Source organism: Fukomys damarensis, unplaced genomic scaffold (assembly GCF_012274545.1).
Source record: "Fukomys damarensis isolate Sample0158 unplaced genomic scaffold, DMR_v1.0_HiC HiC_scaffold_14, whole genome shotgun sequence".
NCBI classification, from domain to species: Eukaryota; Metazoa; Chordata; class Mammalia; order Rodentia; family Bathyergidae; genus Fukomys; species Fukomys damarensis.
In genome coordinates, this window is record NW_022900926.1 from 52,200,070 (window position 1) to 52,220,379 (window position 20,310).

At 36.2% G+C, this 20,310-nt stretch overlaps 1 protein-coding gene across 1 annotated transcript in view; it reads left to right on the forward strand.

The window, feature by feature from the left end:
* The window catches only part of Htr1e (5-hydroxytryptamine receptor 1E), a 71,500-nt gene extending 55,240 nt beyond the window's left edge, over positions 1 to 16,260 (forward strand). Inside the window, exon 2 of the mRNA XM_010633286.2 lies at positions 14,797 to 16,260. Within this exon, the coding sequence (XP_010631588.1) occupies positions 14,986 to 16,083 (1,098 nt within the window). The 5' untranslated portion in view covers positions 14,797 to 14,985 and the 3' untranslated portion in view covers positions 16,084 to 16,260. The remainder of the gene's footprint in view (positions 1 to 14,796) is intronic.
* The last annotated feature ends 4,050 nt before the right edge of the window (positions 16,261 to 20,310 follow it).

Sequence of the window (20,310 nt, forward strand, 5' to 3'; positions counted from 1 at the left end):
AAGGCAGCATATGGAATTGCTCTGGCTACTCCTAGAAGTAGAGAAAAAGTCACATGGTCTACAGTGGTCCAATAGTAGTTGGGAGAAAGATTCTCTTTTAGAACATGAAGAGGAGTATATGTTGCATCAGGTACTTCTGGTGAGTATATAGAAATTCGGCCCAATCTGAATTCCAAGCTGTCTAAATGAGGACAGCAGAAAAATATGGGAAGAGTTAAGGCCCCTGATGATATCATTGCACACTGAGTCACCAATCTGACCAAGGCTACTTCTGGACTCTTTGTTATGTAAGATAATAAACTTTACTACATAATTCTTCATTGAATCAAGCTTTTATAATCACATCCAGGAGCATCCATTGGTTAAAGCAGATCCAAACACAAATCTGAAGTACCATATTCACCATACCTTTTAAAATCCAACCAATTAAAAATAATAAAACTCACAATCATAAAAATCTGAGGTAATTCCTAAATACCACTAATTATGTATTAAGTATTTTTCACAGATTTTACATCTGTTACTCATTTTTCTCTCCCACAACAATCCCAAATTCCACATAGGGATCATGGCATCTGCTTTATCAAAGTTGGCTGGCAAATTCAGTTACACCTAATGCAAAAATTACACTTTTTGGCAGTCTCTTTTAAATTGAAGATAATCAAGGAACGACCACCCTGATTTTTCCAAGTGTCATGCTATAAAGCTAGAACACAGGGAACTGAGGTCTTATTTATTGAGGATTTCAAGGTCAAGTAATCTGCTTATCAGAACCTGTAGGCTCCACCATAGCCAGATTTGTGAGCTCATGGGAAAGTAGGGAGGGTGAATGTCAGGTCTTCCCCAATCTCACCAGTCTCACAGGTTTCTGCAGTGGGTGGAAAATTGTTCTGAAAATGCAACTGCTACCTGTTAGGAACCAAAGAAGATGTCCCCATACCTCTATGGGAAAATCACGGGGAAGAAAATCCTACCTTTGTCTCATGGAGGCAATAAGGACCAGATGGGTTTACTATATTCCTCAAAGTCAATGAGTAAGCAAGTAGCAAAGATAGCTCTGAGCCCTAATACTGTTCAACACTGAGCCCCAGCAGTGTTCACACCATGTTTATTCCACACTATATTGGAAATCTTCCACTCAGACAAGGTCAACAGAAGCTGAAAGACAAACATTCTAAAAATTAAAACTCCAGAACACTCAGAAATTCTTTCATGCTCTAACCATACTGTTTTGCCCCATAATTTCTCGTCACGTGCTCTGAAAACACATTCAGACCACTTCTTTCTGAACTGTGCTAAGTGATGAAACAAGAAACATTTTTCTAAAAATTATGATTGTGCTTCATCCTATATAAAGATTTCTAAAATATGATGCAGTTTAACTTTGGTATATTTCTTTTGCTCAGTAAGTACTCATTATATTGAATAATAGGTTTGTAGTTACCAATTGTATCAAAAGCACTAATATTTTGATTTGGAGACTGTGGCAATCAGGAGCAAATGCTACATTATTCTCCTATTTGTATTTTCACTCGTCTTCATTGAATAGATAACCTAATATGAAATTACTTATTAGTTTACTTTCTGCCAAATACATACACAAAATTAATGTATGCTCGTTCATGTGCCATTTAACTTACTGTTACTAACAGGCTCAAATTGCAAAGTATGAATAAATTTGACTATATATCACCACTAAAATAATCTTATCTGTCTAATGAAGTTATTAGAGGAGATCTTTAATTTATTTGGAGTAAAGGGGTGTGAATGACTAGTTTGAATAACACTTTATATTCCTAAAGTTCTTTTTAAGAATTGTATAAGAATTAAGAAGTTAGTAGTTTTCCTCTCATAGTGTGTCTCGTCTCTTGTACTATTCTCCCACCAGTAAATATCCAATAGCAGTTAGAATATGAGATTCTATAACTGACTAACAACAGAATAGTCAAACCTAAAGTATGGGAAGAGAAACACAGATTTTGGTATATAGCTAACCATTATACTCATAAACAAAACCATATAAGAATTTATCATTACCTATTTTGTTCTGGATATTGTGTTAATAATCAAAGAAAGTGCATGCCAAAAAGCAATAAAGAGCTACAATTTTTTTCACTGAGTCATTCATCAATTGCTTATAGAACAATTTTCTGCCATTTGCTAAACTGTGGGCTAAAGAAACAAAGATGGTACTATCAAACCAGTGTAGGAAATAAGACTTGAACAGTGTTAGATTACCCCAAAGTAGATCAAGTACAATTTTAGAATTTTGTACAAGAGCACCAAAACTAGACACAGAAAAATAAAGTTTCTTAAACAGTTTGAGTCTTGATATAACCTTAGAACATATTAAAATAGTCATCAAAATAAAAGTATAAATCTTGTGGGACTTCATTATATTTAAAATGGTTTTGTATTTTATTAATTACGTGTAGAGGGGACATCAAAATATTTTTATAAGATCTGAGCTTTTTAAAGTCTCAACTTGGTCATGAATATTTAAATGAGTATCGGTAAGGAATAACCAAAAAGGACCTCACAAATGGGATGAGTTTTAGGTGCCTTAGAAAAAGAATAGAGCTCAATAAGCAGAAGAAATGAGAGAAGGGTTTTTCCAGGTCAAAGGAAGTGGAATATTGCTAGTCAGTAGAGACTGCATCAGGACTATAATTATAGCTAAGAATGATTGATTTCCACAGAGTGAGGGACCCTCTTACTAGTTTAGCTTCACTCAGATCTACCTTCCCTGTTGAACTGTGAACATCTCAAGGGCAAGGATCATGGTCATCTTTTATCCTCAGTATTATCTGTTCAATTATAGGTGCATACCCAATTTTGGAGAAATGAATAAAATTGAATGTGTACATTCACTTGGTTCTTATTAACTCTAGAGTATACTACTCAGACATAAAGAATGAGAAATTAGACTCATTCATAGGAAAATGGATACATTTTGAGGATATACTCCAAAAGTGAAATAAATAAGTCACACGTGTAAATACCAAATAGTTTCTCTGGTGTGAAAAACTATAATAGTACACAAGATCCTAATGAGATAATTAACAATGTGAAATGGGAAGAAAAGGGCTAAAGATTTAGGGAAAGTGAGAAGTGTAGGGGAAAGGGAATAAGGGAAAAGAAAAAATATGAGAAAATGAAAAAATGGAAATAAAGTGTTTGTAAATAGGGAGGGGAGGAAGGGGGCGAAGGGAGGGCAGGGACAAGGGGAAAAAATGAGAACCAAGTCCTGTCATGTAAAGGTACAAGATCCCAATAATGAATGTAACTGTACTGTATACCTAAAATGTACCAATAAACTCAATAAAAAGAAAAAAAGGAAGGAAATACTTTTGACTTTTCTCACAAATTAAATTTAATAAATTGTTTCTCTATTTTTTCTCTCTAATAATATAATCATTTCTGTATATTTTTATCTATAATAATCTTTACCTTAGGAATCAGCCATTATCTATTTTATAAGAACTAACCATCTGATAAATTGGTAAAAGTGCTGGTTAAAAATTCATGGTGACATTCTTTGTATTTGGTGCTGCTATTTTGCTTTGACTTGAATTGGTGTGTTTTTATTTTGTTGTTTGTTTTTTGCTTTTGTTTTTGTTTTTGTTTGGGGTGGTTGGAGTTTTGCAAGTTTGTTTTACAGGGGTTTTGGTTTGGTTTGGTTTGGCTTAGCTTTGTTCTGCTTTGCTTGATTTGATTTGATTTCTGTGATGGGAATTGAATCCAGGGCCTTGCACATGTGAGGTAAGCACTCTGTCACTGAGCTATATTGCTAGCTCTTCATTCTTCATATTTTAGGGAACAAATTTGGTGATATTTACTATTTCCAATATCTAAATTTATATTATTTACTAGTCATGCTATTTGGGGAAAAGAAAACCATATCACTCCCATGGTGTATTTCTGATAAATATTAGAAAAGTATCCTAAAGGGTCACAGTTCTACCTATTTTCTCACAAGAGCTTGAATTCATAAGCATAGTGATGGGAAGGATTTGTTTTTCTTCAAGGAAAGTCAAGACTGAAATCAGACTGAGTCAAAATGGTGGTCCTTGAGACCTTTGCTGTCATTTGGAGGAGCAATGTTTGTTGATTTGTTTCATTGAGTTTATTGGTACTTTGTAGGTATAGAGTACAATTACATTCATCATTAGGCTCTTGTACCTTTTACATGATGTATCTTAGTTCTTATTGTTTCCCCATTCCTCTGCCCTTCCTTTACCCGCTTCACCCTTCACAATTTACAAAGACTTTGTTTCCATTTTTTTATTTTCTCATATTTTCCCCTTCTTTCCTTTCCCCTGCCCTTCCTACTTTCCCTACTCCTTTAAACCTTTTCTTCCTATTTCACATTATCAGTTATACAATTTGAGCCTTATTTGCACTTTTAGTTCTCCACACTGCAGAAACATAAATATTTACACATGTGTGTCCTGTTTATATCACTGAAGAGTATGGCCTCAATGTGCATCCATTTAGTTATAAATATCTCTAGTTTCCTGTTCTTGATGGCTGAGTAGTACTCCAATAACAAATGCTGCTGGGGTTGTGGGGAAAAAGAAACCCTTCTCCAGTGTTGGTAGGAGGGCAGACTGGTTCAACCACTATGGAAATAAATATGGAGAAACCTCAAAAACCTAAGATTAGAGGTCCCACTTGACCCAGCCATCCCTCTGTGGGTTATCTTCCCAAAAGGATTAAAAGAATCATACCACAGCAACATTTGCATATAAACCCATGTTTATAGCAGCACAGTTTGTAACAGCTAAAACTTGGAAACAGCCCAATTGCACATTAACTGGAAACTGGATAACAAAGATGGGGTTTTTCTATAAAATTGAAGGGCAATGTTTTTTAATTCTAGGAAAATAAACACAGCTTTTCAGATGCCAGTCTAGGCTAGTGACTAATGAGTATCCACTAACAGTCATAACTCTCTTCTGCTGAGTCTAGGCATTACCTCTGAATTGTCCCCCCAACATTCCCTCAACACCACCTATGAGTTGAAGTTGATATGAGGTGAACTATTTGCCCTTCCTATTATGTCTGAAAATCTTCATAAGTAGCAATTTAAGAAGAAAAAATAATATAATCCTGTAATATTTACAGAAATATCAGTTCCATTTCAAATTCTAATTAGTGCTACTAATCTCTATAGACTCTTTCAAAACTTACTGGCAAATAGTGAGATCTAATTAACTATATTCCAGAAAAGACTGTGGCTAATAATAGCTTAGCTACCAAAAAAGGCTCACCACAGATCAAAAGAAATATAACAAACTCCTCTTGGCCCCTTAAATAACCATAATATTGAGCAAAGGGAAAAAAAGGTTGAAAAAATTGACAAAGTAAATATTATAAAAGTGGGAGCCAGACTATAAATATGGTAATGCTTGCTTCCAGAAATAAGTTTGGGGAGTGTTGCTTCTCTTCCCAATTTATCAAGGACCTTGAGGAGTACTGGCATAAGATCTTCTCTAAATTTCTTGTGGAATTCAGCAGTGAATACATCAGGACAAGGACTTTTCTTTTTTGGTAGTTTTTTAATTACTTTTTAATTTCACTGACTGATATTAGGTTATTTAGAATCTTTATATTTTCTTGATTCAGCTTTGGTAATTAATATGTACCAAGAAATCTGTCCATTTTTTCTGCATTTTCCATTTTATTACAACACAGGTTCTTGAAGTACATATTGATCTTCTGGGTTTCTTAAGGATCCATTGTAATTTCACCCTTTTCATTCCAAATTTCATGGATTTGAGTCTTTTCTTTCCTTTTTTTGGATAAGGGTGGCTACGGGTTTGTCTGTTTTATTTAATCTTTTTCTAGAGACTCGTTCATCTGCTTCATTGCTTCTCCTGCTACCATTTCAGAAAGTTCAGCTGGGTGGCTTTTGATTTCTTCTGTTTCAGTTCCCCCTGGATTTGCCTTGGGTGAGCTGGAGATATGGGGTTGCATCTTGCTTCCATGTTTTCTCATTTTCTATTTTTTTAAATTTTTTTTCTGTGTTGATGCTTGTAAATTGCTTATGGTAGGTAGCTTAGCTACTAATACTGAGATCTCCTTAGGAAATGACTACTTTTCAAACATATGTTTTAGGTGTAGCTGGCTTTTGGCTTTTGAGTCTGTCCCAAGATCCTGCCTCTTCAATTTATCGGGGATGAAAAATTGTTGCCTATTGGGCCTAGAGCCCAGTTCTTTGTGCTGTACTATGTAATGGCACACAAGGAAGAATGACAGATCACATAACTATATCATTTTGGCTAAAGTACTACAATCAGTAGTAACAGTAGCATCAAACATATTCTAGAAAATTACCAACTGTGGTAACTGTTAATTTTCTACCTTTAACCATAGGTACAAGGTTTATACTTATATAACAAAACTTAAACAAATATGAAAAGTATATATAGTAAATATCCCTTCAATAGAGCAACTTTTCCTTTTTAAAAGGAATAAGAGGAAAAAATAGAGAAATAAAAGAAAAGGAAGAGATTAGAAGCAAGGCTGAAGGATGAAGGAAGATTACCCTTGCTTTGGGAAAGTTGTAAAGAAGACAGGAGGGAAAGAAAGAAGGAAAAAACTTAAAGCAAGGACTAAAACAAAAATCTAAAAAATGTTCATACTCATGAAAAGACAAAATAGAAGAATTAAAAAAAAACAAAAGAAAAGAAAAAAAGAATAAAGATTTCTCTGTGATTTCAAGCCTATGGCTATCTTCTGAGTTCTACAGGTTTGTGGTAATGTCCAATTCAGGGCATGTCTCTGCTGTCACTGGTAGACAAAGGAGTCCAATAGAGCCCAGATCCATGCTGGATGATCCCAGAAAGCCTATAGTAGGATTAGAGTAGGGTGACAGATAATCCAAACAAGTGGAATTTGGTATTTGGGAGGGTACCAGTTCTGGTGCTTTCAACTCCACAGATGTTTGGACTGATCCTGTCCTCTGAGTGTGGAGTTGAGGCCTGGTTTATTCAGCCTTCAATATTCTGAGTGTCACTTGCTGGCCTGCCCTCAGTTCCCTGACCCTGGATGTATCCCATGGAGGTGCTTTGCCCAGTCACTAGAACCCCTCAGATAATACAAATCCATGGTTTCTCTAAGTCCAGGTTCAGTTGACTCCCCCTAAAATGGCATCTGCCCAAGCACCCTTTCCAGGGGATTCTTGATTCCCTCACCAGCTGTTATAGTTCACAGTATCTACTGCTCCATTCTGTTGGTACATTTTTCTTTGGAGGGCTCTAGAATCACCTGCTCTCACTCTGTTTCTGTAGATTCAAACTTCCTCTCTCATGCTAAGAGCCATGAGTCCTGGAGAAAGTGTCATTTGCAACTCCTTTTCCTGAGTTGAAGTCTTTCTCTTCACTTTCCCTGTGGGCTCCAACTCTCCCTTCAGATCCTTCCTGGTTCCTGGACATCTACCTCTCTCCTTCTTTTCTTTCCCAAGTTGTTATATTCCAGTGTCTGGATTCTGAATTACAAAGAATCTGATTTTGTGCTGTTTAACACTCTACCATCTTACTGGAAGCCAATAGCACGTTTTAAAAAGTAATTTCCTTAGGACTGGGGATATAACTCAATGGTAGATCATTGTTCAGCATGTGCAAGGCCCTGTGTTTGACCCTCAGCACTGGAGGGGGATAGGTTCATTAAATAATAATTTATACCAGCATAGAGAATACTAATCCCTTGGAATTAAATCAAAATACATACACATATGCCTCTTACAGCCATAATTCAAAGCAACCCTCTGTTCTAGGGTGCTCTGACTTACTGTCCCTGCTGTAATACCAAACCACCTCCTAGATGTCATCCTTCTCACAACCAGCCCAGATCTCTCCCCATCCTGCTGGCCCTCTTTGCCTGCCTTCCAGATAGCCTTAAAAAGATCATCAAAGTGTACTTTGGATATATTAAATGAAAATGGTCAATATTTTATACCCTGCTGATTTTGATGTTTCCTGAACCAACTTGAGAAGCTATCACTATGTCATGAGAAAAAATGATAAGCTACTTATAACTTATAGAAATAGTTGTTGAAAGAGAAAGATCACTCAGGAGTTGAATAAATGATATTTGAGGATTCTTTTGACTTTGTAAGATCCAATTAAATATTTATATTTAGAGAAAAATAATAGTATTATCCTATGAGGATGTTATACATTTACCTTTTAACTTAAATTTGTTTTTAACTTATACATAAAACTTGTACATATTTGTAGAATTCCATGTGATATTTTGATACATGCATATACTGTGTAATTTTTATATCGTTACATATATTTCCTCAAATATTTATCAGTTCTTTGTGTTGAAAACACATAAATATTTATCAATTCTTTGTGTTGAAAACATCAAACTCATTTTAGATTTTTAAAAACATTGTCAAATCTATAGTCATGTGAATGTGCAGTGTCACACTAAAACTTTTTATTCCTATCTACCACAACTTAGTACCCAATGATTCTTCTAACCACTACTTTTCTCAACTATTGACTATAGTCTTATAGAAGTTGTAGATCATGGTAACAAATAATCATTATACTCTAGAATGTTAAACTTCAAGGATGCTCAAAAATAAGGAAGTCCTAATATTTCAGATAGAGAAACTGAGACCCAAAGGTATGGAGTGTCTTTTCTCAGATCATATAACAAGCCATCAATAGATCTGAGATATATTTGCAGGAGAGCTCTGTTTCTATATACCACACTGTTTCCTGCTTCTCAAGCTGAAGCAAGTTTTTTAAAAGTACAAATCTCCTCTTCTATAATGTGGCTTTGGAAACCATTGGAAAATAACTAAGTGTTCTAAGATAACAACAGTGATGCTTCCTCAGGTGGAAGCCCAGTAGGAAACCTTAGCTCTGCAACCAGTGTACATATTCTTTTAGCTCTGCCACAAAGATACACAGCATTATAAAAGATTCAAAAGAAAAATATATGCATAGCCCAAGAAGGAGTCCAGATCTTCTGTGAGTAATTCAGTACTACAGCATAAGCTGAGTCCCAAAAAAGGGGTATTTTTTAAAATTATGCTAAAACTACCTCAAGAACGAGCTAGCTTAAATGACAGGCACTTCATAAAGTTCATATTTGCTATTCTCAGCTGAAAAGTAAATAATACTTCTACAGGTGTTCTTTATATTAAAAAGCTTTATTTGCCTGCAATATTTTATTGACTACAACCTTATCTATTTCTCAAGACAGATCATTTTCCCCCATAAGCTTTGAAAGACATTGTCATCAAACCATACAGGACAAAAGAAATTTCTAATAAAAGAGGTGGTACGACAGGAGCTAACTAAAAGAGCTGTCAATGGGCAAACCTGGAACACTGTGAGTAACAAAATAGCCCAATATTAGATTGTAACCCACAAAATAAAATAAATATCCATAAGTTCATACTTACATAAAAGAACATAATCATCAACAATATACCATAAAAGTAACCTCTCCAAAATCAGAGGCTACTGCCTCTGTGACTAAATCATAAATAGGAAGGTAATAACATAAATATAGATAAATGAATGGATAAATAATGTAGTTTAAAAGAGATAAAGTTTCTTTCCAAAATTCCAAATAACATATATACATATAGTCTTTCTCTCCAGGAGGTGGCTCTTAATTCCCCACTTAATTCTACACTCAATGATTTCTGAAAAATAAAGTGAAGAAAGCAAATCTAGCAATATTACAGTGGAAAAATCCTAGAAAACTCTACCTAAGCTAAGTGATGAAGGTTGACACCACCAGAAATACCATGTAAATATCCTGTTTTCTGATATAAAATAATAGTGCTTATACTTCTAAAGCATCCTTTAGAAAAATCCAGAACTTTAGTCTAATCATTAGAAAAGCATCAGACAAACCACCTCCATTTTAAAGGATACCTGACCAATACTCCTCAAGACTATAAAGGTCATGAAAGCAAAATTGTGATGGGACAGAGATGAATGGAAAGATAGGAAAACTAAATACAATATGGTATCTCTATTAGAACAGAAAAGGGCCATTAGTGGGTTAAATTCAAATGAAGTCGAGTTTAGTGAACATTTATGAATCAATCCCCCTTCCTCAGTTTTGATAAATATTTATGGTAATAACAATGGACAAAATTGGATGAAGGATATACAGGTGCTCTCTATACTATCTTTGTAACCTTTCTGCAAATACAAGATTATACCAAAATTTTTTAATTTATTTACAAAATAGGTGGCACAAATTTGTCTCATGCAAGCCCCTGCCAAGACTGTGGCAGTTGTGTAGCTAATGAATCATCAGATCTAAAGGGGATGGTTAAAGAAGGCTGAGAAAAACTAGATGAGTTCCACAGCCAAGGATAGAGTAGTAACAAAAGCTATAGAATGAAAAACAAAGCAACTTTTGATCCTCACAGAACAAACTAAATATTATTTGTGTAATAGTCTGAGATACAAACTTTTTCAAAACCTATCAAAAATTTGGGGAGGGAAAAAACCAAACCAATAAGCAAATCAGATTTTGCAAAAGTAGTTAACCAGTAATGAATATGTTTAATAGTGGAAAAGCCTCTGATATAAGCATAAGTTTTATGCAAGCTTTTTAAATTTGTGAATCTCTGACTTATCTCCAGAGTAGTAAACCCATTGTTCTACAAACTTATATCCCTTCCATGACACCAGTTCTCCAATTTCCTTTAACTTCTCAGACCATTCTGTGCTTTCAACTCTGGGGGGTCCTGTACCTACCCAAAGTATCCCTTCTACCTAACATACCAACATCCCTGTCATTGTAGAAAATTTAACCACCTTCCTACCTTTTAAACTTGTTTTTATTTGTCTTCTAATCCAGGGATTCCCAACAACTGTTGCCACCCCTCACCACCCCAGGCCATGAATAAGTACAGATCAATGGCTTGTTAGAAACTAGGCTGTATAGCAGGAGGTAAACAGCAGGCTAGTGAGCAAAGCTTGATTTTCTTTACAGTTCTTCACCATCACTCCCATTACCACCTATCAGATCAGTGGCACATGCCATTAGATTCTCATAGGATAGTGAACCCTACTGTGAACTGCACACATGAGGGAATCTAGATTACGTACTCCTTATAAGATCTATTGCCTAGTGATCTGAAGTGAAGCTAAGGCAATGATGTTAGCACTGGAAAGCAGCTGAAGATACAAATTAACTATTCAAAAGATTTGACAATGCTGAAATTATAACAAAACAATTGCTTTCAGACTCATGTAAAAACTATCAGGGTGTGGCAAATGACAGTTAAGCTGCATCTGGTGGCAGGATTTATAGTAGCAAGTGAGATGATGTACTTCATTTGTACAGCTGCATCTAGTGGCAGCTGTAAGTCAGAACATAACGCTTATTCTACTGAACACATGGCCTGCCCATTATTTTACTTACTGCTCTGCATTGTCTGTCATAGTTTTAGTAAGTCCATGAGCTAAACCTGGGCAAAATGATTAAAAAAACATCATCGGGGAGCTTCTTTGAAAAGGGGAAAAGGCCCCATGATTGGACCGCAAAAAACTCTTAAGACTGCCACAAAATAAAACTGTATTTCAAAGAAAATACTAAGAGTCCGTATTAAATTGCCAGTTCATTATAATAGGTGATTCACATTCTCCAAGCCCACTTTGCATAATAGGTGGCAACTGGCTATCCAACAAAGCGCTGAAATCTTCAAAACTGCTTTTCCACATATACATTAATATCCAAAAGCAGCCATTCTGTATGGGGGGAGATGAATGTTGACCTTTCCTAGACACAGGATATCATTCATAACAAAGTTCACCAGTCCTGATAAAAGACAATGTGTAAATTGACACATGAAGTAGAATTACAGAATGAATTATTCACAGTTGAGTATTTTTTAACTTTTAAATAAAATGTATAATTTAATGAAATATTATAATAATTCTTGCATACTACTACTTAGATCAAGAAATAGAAGTTGGTCAACCTACCAGAAACTATGTCCCAATCATAACCATTACTTTGCCCTCTAAAAATATCACTCTCCTGTCATTCAGGCTTTTTTTTTTTTTAGCATATGTGCTGCCAAAGTGAGCACTAAGCTTTAAGTTAAACTAACAAAGTATACGTCCCTAGTAATAGTACTTTAGTTTTGTTTTTATTTTTATGTCTTTTAAATCCTTTAGTCAATATGCCACACTCTCCATTACTCTTTTTTTTTTCCTCTGAAGCTTAAATTTTAAGAAATTGGGTATTTTTACCTCTGGATCTTTCTGCAGCTTGTACTTTGATGATTATATTATCATAATGCAGTTTAATATATTTCTTGATCCTCTGCACTTCCTTTAAGTTAGTGATTGATATAAGAGACTTAAAATTTGGAAGCATGACATCCCTGAAGAACAGCATGCCAATATCCTCTTATATCCAGTGCCCATATGATTTGATCTCCTGGTGCTCTGACCTTCACTGGGATAGAGATTCTGGAGTGTGCCAGTAAATATGAAGCAGTATGCACTAATCAATTTGGTTGAGAATGATTCTGTCCTATTAATGATTTTAATGAAAACCCTGTTTGCATGTGGCCATAGATTGCACTGGCATTCCCCAAGGCATGAGTAAAGCACAATCTGAAAATTACAAATCCCCAGAAAATCCCTGCATCAACTCCTGAGTAGGATATGTTTATTATTATTATTATTATTATTATTATTATTATTATCATTATTACAGTTAATTTTCCATTTCAGAGGACTAATAAAAGTTAGTATGTTAATATTAGCAGTTAGATCAGCTCTGCAGGACATATTTTGCTTTAAGTATTTTCATAGCCCCTTCCCACCACTATATAAAAAGCTAAAGAGATTTAGGATATGTTCAGGCACTATTTAACCAACACTTTTCTAATTAAAAATCATACTGCTACTAAGGAGTTGGTAGCGTTTATAAAAATCATGTGTTATTTTCTTAAGAAGGCAAAACAATTGAGAAAGATCATGTCCTGAATGTCTGCTATCTTTTTTTGCTACATGGCTCTGAACAAAATTATAGACATCCAGCACACTCCATTAAAAAAAAACAAAGAAAAGCATAATACCCAGAAAACAGCAAAGTTCTGTTACTGTTGTGTTACCTGGCACCATTTTTTTTACTAGCATCTTAATCATCATCTGGAAAGAAAACATTCTAGAGTAACATCATTAAAAACAGCTCTGATAAAGCACAGTCACTACTACGTATCATAAAGCAGATACAAGATATTTTACATTCACAGAGGTATGATACAGTACTGTCCTACATCTATAATACTAGAGGATACAATTAAAAAGGCATTATTTCAGACTTGATTCTACTTTTTCCAGCAGAGGGCCCAAAGGATGATATGACACAGCTCTGTAAAGAAATGTACTTTCTTAGATAGGGTTTCCTTTCATTAACGGCACAGTTTAATTTCTCTTCATGAACATCAGCTAAAAACCATTTTTTAAAAACCTGGGGTAAACACAAAACAACAGAAGAAGAAAAAGAAAAGGATTCATACAAAGATGATTGAGTGAAGGCAAGCAATACTCAACCTAACTAGGATTTTATCAAATCTGTCATGTTTGAAAGGTAAGAGCTCCACTGAAGAGAGAGACACCAAGTAGTAGTGCTTCAAAGCTTTAGACCGCAACCAAAATTACACCTGCTTGTTTTCTTTCTTTCTTTCTTTCTTTCTTTCTTTCTTTCTTTCTTTCTTTCTTTCTTTCTTTCTTTCTCTTTTGTTGCAGTGCTGGGAATCAAACCCATAACCTTACACATGCAAGGCAAGCACTTGACAACTGAGCTAAACCACAGCCCCAATGACTGAGCTAGGTGATGGTGCTGTTTCACAGTTGACTTACCAAGAACAATTTGCCACCAATATCAAAGGGTTATTATATGCTTTTTTTCTCCAAGGAAATGAACAATGGGATATGTAAATGTCAGAAGTAATTAAATGAAATTGTACACTTAATTAGTTAAGTTTCTGTGATACTAATATACCTTTGGATTTGAATATTCACTGCATAAGTTTGAAATCTGGTTTGAAGCCTGCTCATTGATAAGCAATATTGTTTTTTCTATAATGTAATGGCACCAGAACTTTTAAAGGCATATAATGTGGACATGTGTTTTTAATATAAAAGGACTTTATATATATAAGCATATATAGAAGAATAAATATAAATAAATTAATTAAGGTGGCAAAATAGACTTAAATTTTAGTAATATGTTCATCAGAAGGAGTTTGGGAACTTAACTCAAAAAAAGTGTCCTTTAAGACGTAATGTAAATGTGTAAATACTGAATAGTTTCCCTGGTGTCAGAAACTGAAAGTGTAAATGAGAATCAAAAGGTTTAACAGATTGTGTGAAATGAGGAAAAGAAGTCCAAAGAGGAAGCGGGGGAGAGACGGGGGGTGAGGGAAAGGAAAGAGGGAAATGGAATAAATATGAGAAAAGGACAGAATGGAAACAAAGGCTTTATAAATACAGAGAGGTGGAGGGGTTGAAGGGAGGGTGGGAGAATGGGGAAAAATAAGAACCAAGATGGGTCACGTAACTTTAGTACAAATTCCCAATGATAAATGTATATTGTATACTTAAAATGTACCAATAAACTTCATGAATTAAAAAAAGAAACAATGTGAAGATGAACTCAAATTGTGGAGAGAAAAAAAGAATATCTAAAATGCATAGTATTTTATGAATGCCAAAATACAATCATGTTTTCCAGGAAAATGTGGCTTTTTCATTAATTAACCTCTAACATAATATTTTCCAGGAACTCTCCATTCAGAAGAAATGCTGTGGCCTTTCCCTTCACCAACAGAAAATGAGACACAAGAGACTATGCAGATGAAGAAATTATAGGCTTCTTACGAGTGAGAGACAGTCAAGTACACACAGCTTCCCACAGAAGGAAAATAACCAACAGCTTCTCCACAGTGTAGATTGGAACGAGTGAAAAAACATGAACCTCACTAACTACACCACAGAAGCCAGTATGGCTGTAAAACCCAAGACTGTCACTGAGAAGATGCTTATTTGCATGGCACTGGTGATAATCACCACACTAACCATGTTACTGAACTCTGCTGTCATCATGGCCATCTGCACCACCAAGAAGCTCCACCAGCCTGCAAACTACCTGATCTGCTCTCTGGCCGTGACGGACCTCCTGGTGGCAGTGCTTGTCATGCCCCTAAGCATCATGTACATTGTCATGGACAGCTGGATACTTGGGTACTTCATCTGTGAGGTGTGGCTGAGTGTGGATATGACCTGCTGCACCTGCTCCATCCTTCATCTCTGTGTGATCGCACTGGACAGGTACTGGGCCATCACCAATGCTATTGAATATGCCAGGAAAAGGACAGCCAAGAGGGCTGGCCTGATGATCCTCACTGTCTGGACTATCTCTGTCTTCATCTCCATGCCCCCTCTGTTCTGGAGGAGTCACCGCCAACTCAGCCCACCCCCCAGCCAGTGCACAATCCAGCACGACCATGTCATCTACACCATTTACTCAACACTTGGAGCATTTTATATTCCTTTGACTTTGATCCTGATTCTCTATTACCGGATTTACCATGCCGCCAAGAGTCTTTACCAGAAAAGGGGATCCAGCCGGCATTTAAGCAACAGAAGTACGGATAGCCAGAATTCTTTCGCAAGTTGTAAACTTACACAGACATTCTGTGTGTCTGACTTCTCCACCTCAGATCCCACAACTGAGTTTGAAAAGATCCATACTTCCATCCGGATTCCTCCCTTTGACAATGACCTTGATCACCCTGGAGAGCGCCAGCAAATCTCCAGTACCAGAGAACGCAAGGCTGCTCGCATTCTCGGACTGATTCTGGGTGCATTCATTTTGTCTTGGCTTCCATTTTTTATCAAAGAGTTAATTGTAGGTCTGAGCATTTACACTGTGTCTTCTGAAGTGGGTGATTTTTTGACATGGCTTGGTTATGTTAATTCTCTGATCAACCCACTGCTGTACACAAGTTTTAATGAAGACTTTAAACTGGCTTTTAAAAAGCTCATTAGATGCCGAGAGCATACTTAGATTGTGAAAAGCCAAAATGTATGACTTTTACCAGACCTTCTGGAGTACATGGGGGTGAGGGATGCAACTTATTATAAATTCTTGAACACCCTAGGTTCATGAGAGTTTGTAAGTATGTGAGATTCATTTATTTCTTGGTTTTGTCCCATTTTGTTTGAGGCTTGTTATTTGGTGTACTGTTCTCTACCTCTGGTCTTGTCTGTGGTACATAATTTCAAATAAATATTATCATACAAAAACAGAAATTACATAGAAGTAATAATAAAGTTAAATGGTAATGCTTTTAATGTTTTTATCTAGCTGTTTCAGTTAACCCTGCAATTAAAGCCCCTAAAAGTCACTATCTACAGAATTTCTTATTGCTTATAAATCAAATATCTGATAATTTGCCCTCATGTGGCATTAAACTTGAGGTTATGACTCTGCATGCACACATACTCCACCAGTAATTGTATGGCTTCATAAAGAATAAAAAGAAAGTGCTTGTAGACCTAAACTTAAATCTTCTACTCTAGCGCTGTGACTGCATAGCCCACTCTTTCCAGGCAAATAGTACAGCTGCCATGTTCTTTTCAGCTCACAATTAAGTAAACTGCCTAATTTTCTAAAAATATATATATATATATATATATATATATATATATAAGGCACTAGCACTTTCCAAATTATTTTACTGTGAATATGAAATATATGCAAATAAGAAATCATTTAAATCTACTTTTGTCCTTATGTTGCTGACAAACACATTGGGCCTCCTCCTGTTCTGAGCTAAGCTTCCTATACATTATCACTCTGGTAGGATTCAGGTGGGAATTTAATGCTTGGAATGCTTTTCTAAGAATATAAGGCACTAGCACTTTCCAAATTATTTTACTGTGAATATGAAATATATGCAAATAAGAAATCATTTAAATCTACTTTTGTCCTTATGTTGCTGACAAACACATTGGGCCTCCTCCTGTTCTGAGCTAAGCTTCCTATACATTATCACTCTGGTAGGATTCAGGTGGGAATTTAATGCTTGGAATGCTTTTCTAAGAATCTTAATGGAGTAATCAAATAAAGAATTTTATCAGAGATTGTTATTCATTAAATCACCAGTCATATATTTGGAAAGAAATAAAAGGCTGAAAACTGTTTACAGAAAAGATGACCTATCAGGAAACTATTATGGATGGTGTCTCCTGATATTCCTGTGACTTCCATGCAAAACTGCAACCTGGGGCCGGTAGAATGCAGGTGGTGATACAGGGATGATACAAAAGATGAAGTAGGACCTCAAGTTGATACAAGGGAAATATTATAATTCACAACCTGTCAGATGTCCGATACCCTGAGTTCATGTTCTCTAATATCAAAGAATGAATTCTAGGAACAATGGAGGCTGAGTAAGAAATATTTATTGAGAAAATAGTTTCTGAGAGGCAGGAGCAGTCCTGAATGGGTGGTGAGGACCTCAACTTAGGGCGAAGTTTTATAGAGCAAAAATCACATGTGTACAATGTGGGTTAAAGCTATGATGACCTGATAAAGTTACAATTATAGTCTGTTAGGGAGTAGTAATCCAATGGGGGAACAAGTCACATAGCAAGTACGTATGGAAAAAACAAAGACTTTTTCTAAGAAATGATGGGTCTGGAGGTCTTGGTCACCCACCAGGATGACGCTGTCTATGTAGACTTCATTAGGCCAGGTTTTACCACTTACTTTGTCCTTTGGGGAAGTATGCAGGCCTGCTCATTTTGTCTTTACTTAAAGCCTGGTCTCCAATGGATATGGATGCATCTCTAGCCACCTTTGTAATATGTTTTACCTTTGTCCTAACTCTTCTGAGGGCCTACCCTCTCTGACTGCCTATAATATTTCTATCTAACTTAGCTGTCTATGATAGTGGGACCTGAGGCCACACAGAGTGGCCTGACTCAGCCTTCCCTCACCTAGAGTGACTGTTCAAATCCATAGATGATCTCACCACTACAAACTCAAGAATGCTAACAGGAGTACTGAAATGTAAAACTTCTTGTATACTCCTAAGTAGATGACTGTCCTAAGACTCTGCCCCTCACCTCTCATGCAGAGCCTCCCCCATCTCTTCGCTCTTCTTTTTTTACTGAGAAGACATTGATTTGCCTTCTCTTCACCTCAGTGTTTTTATCCCTTAAATCTGTGCCCTATCAGCTTTTCTGCAAGCTTGCTTTTATTCCACTGTGACTTCTTCAATTTCATATTACTTTGCTCACATGTTTTGGACACTAATATCAACTTTTTTCTAGGAGTATTTGCCATCAGTTCCTGCCTTCTCTCTCCCTAAGTCTCTCACTTAAGTTTCTTTGATCATTATTCCATTCATTTGCCTCTACTTCTTGCCTTGCACTGATTTTCCTTTTGCCCTCTAAGCATACCCACCCAGTTCTCCCCAGTCGGATCTCCCAAGAGTCATTGGTAATTTACCAACAGGCAATTACAGTGGCCTTCCCTCTGACCTTACCTACCTCTTATTTGCTATCAGTTAAAACAGCTGACCACCCTTTTCTTGTTTAAGTCCATGCCTTCTGGAATACTTTGTTCTCCTTGTTCTCCAACTGTCTCCTTAACTACTCACTCCTTGTTCCTCATTCTTCACTTTAGAGCTTGTCCTCAACAATCACTTCCTCTATCTCTATATTCCATTCCAGTCTCTGCCATTTTATTAATTAGTTCCATGCCTCTGGCATCTACACTTAGGAATTCTGACCTCTCTCTCTCTCTCTCTCTCCCTCCCCTCCCCCTTCCCTTTGCCCTTCTCTCTCCCTCTCCCTCTCCTGAAAACCTATGAATTATGTCTGGTAAGATTCCCTATAATAGTCCACTGGCACATCAAACAGCCATTCTACACTAACTTGTGGTCATTTTCCTACACACAAATCTTCTCTTCCTTCCACTTTTTCTCCTCAGCCTCAAATAACAGAATTACTATGCTTTTTATGGGTCATATTAGATAAATGTGATTCTGTTACATGCAGGCCTCCCACATTCAGATAGTCTTAAAGTCTTGTCCATTTGCCACTTTAGAAACTTTTGTTTATGCCACTTTCTTCAATAATTTGGTCCTCTTCTTATTGGATCCACCTGATTCTGGACTTCACCTCCTTTCCCCATATACCTTCCAGAAATAGCTTCCTATAGGAGTGTGAGGTTTTCAGAGTGGCATCTCCAGACCAGCAGCCTTAGAATCTCCTGAAAACTTGTCAAAAATTCCAAATCTAGAGCCTCATTCAAGAGTTACTCAATCAAAAATTCTGAATAAAGCCCCTTGATTTGTTTTAACAACCCCTTCTGGGGATTCTGATACATACAAAATTTAAGAGCTACTCCATACACTTTAGTATTGATAATTTTAAATTACAATACTCAAAATCTATTCTTTCTCCAGTGGTATAGTACTCAAGACACTTCACTATGTGGCCTCAAACTGCCTTTCCAGAATTGTTTCTCATCATTTCTTCTCATTTACCTCATTCTTCAGAAAATTCCAATTACCTGTACTTTCTAGACTACTCTACCATTTGTTCTCATTGCTTCAGAAACTGGAGCCCCAAAACGCTATCTTCCATCAATCCTTCAACATGTAGCTCTAATGGAATCTCTTCTATAAAGTCTTGATGAGGTCCTCCTTCCTCCCCTATCCCTATAGAAGTTCCCTCCTGCAGCTCTGTTCTCCAGAGAACCCCATCTGTACTTCATTATTATCTGTATTCTACCCTCTAGTGTATTTGTGTATTTATGCTGTTCTTCCAGTAAACTGTGAAATCCTTGAGAGCAAAGGGTTATGTCTGTTTTACCTTTGTGTTCCTACAGACTTCTACAGTGTTTTACACACAGTAGGTGCTCAATAAATGTCTGTTAATGTAAATGGAATTAAATCCCTGAGGGGATGAGGTGCATAAACATGATATCTTCTTTCAATAGGGAAATAAAACTTCTAAACTTTTATAGTATAATACTGACCTGTTTTTTCCCCTGAATATTAGTCCTGTTATTCCAGCTTTGTACCCCCCAACAAAAAGCTGGTGATAACTTCTAAGTAGAAAGAAAAATTTCTCACTGCATATAAATAAAAGACTTTTATTAGTTAAAATCCAAGATAAATACTATCAAAATAGAGGCTCTCAAATATAGTGGCTTTAGGACGGGGGATTTACCTCAGCAGTTCGGTGGCCTGCCTTGCAAGCTCTCTCTCTCTCTCTC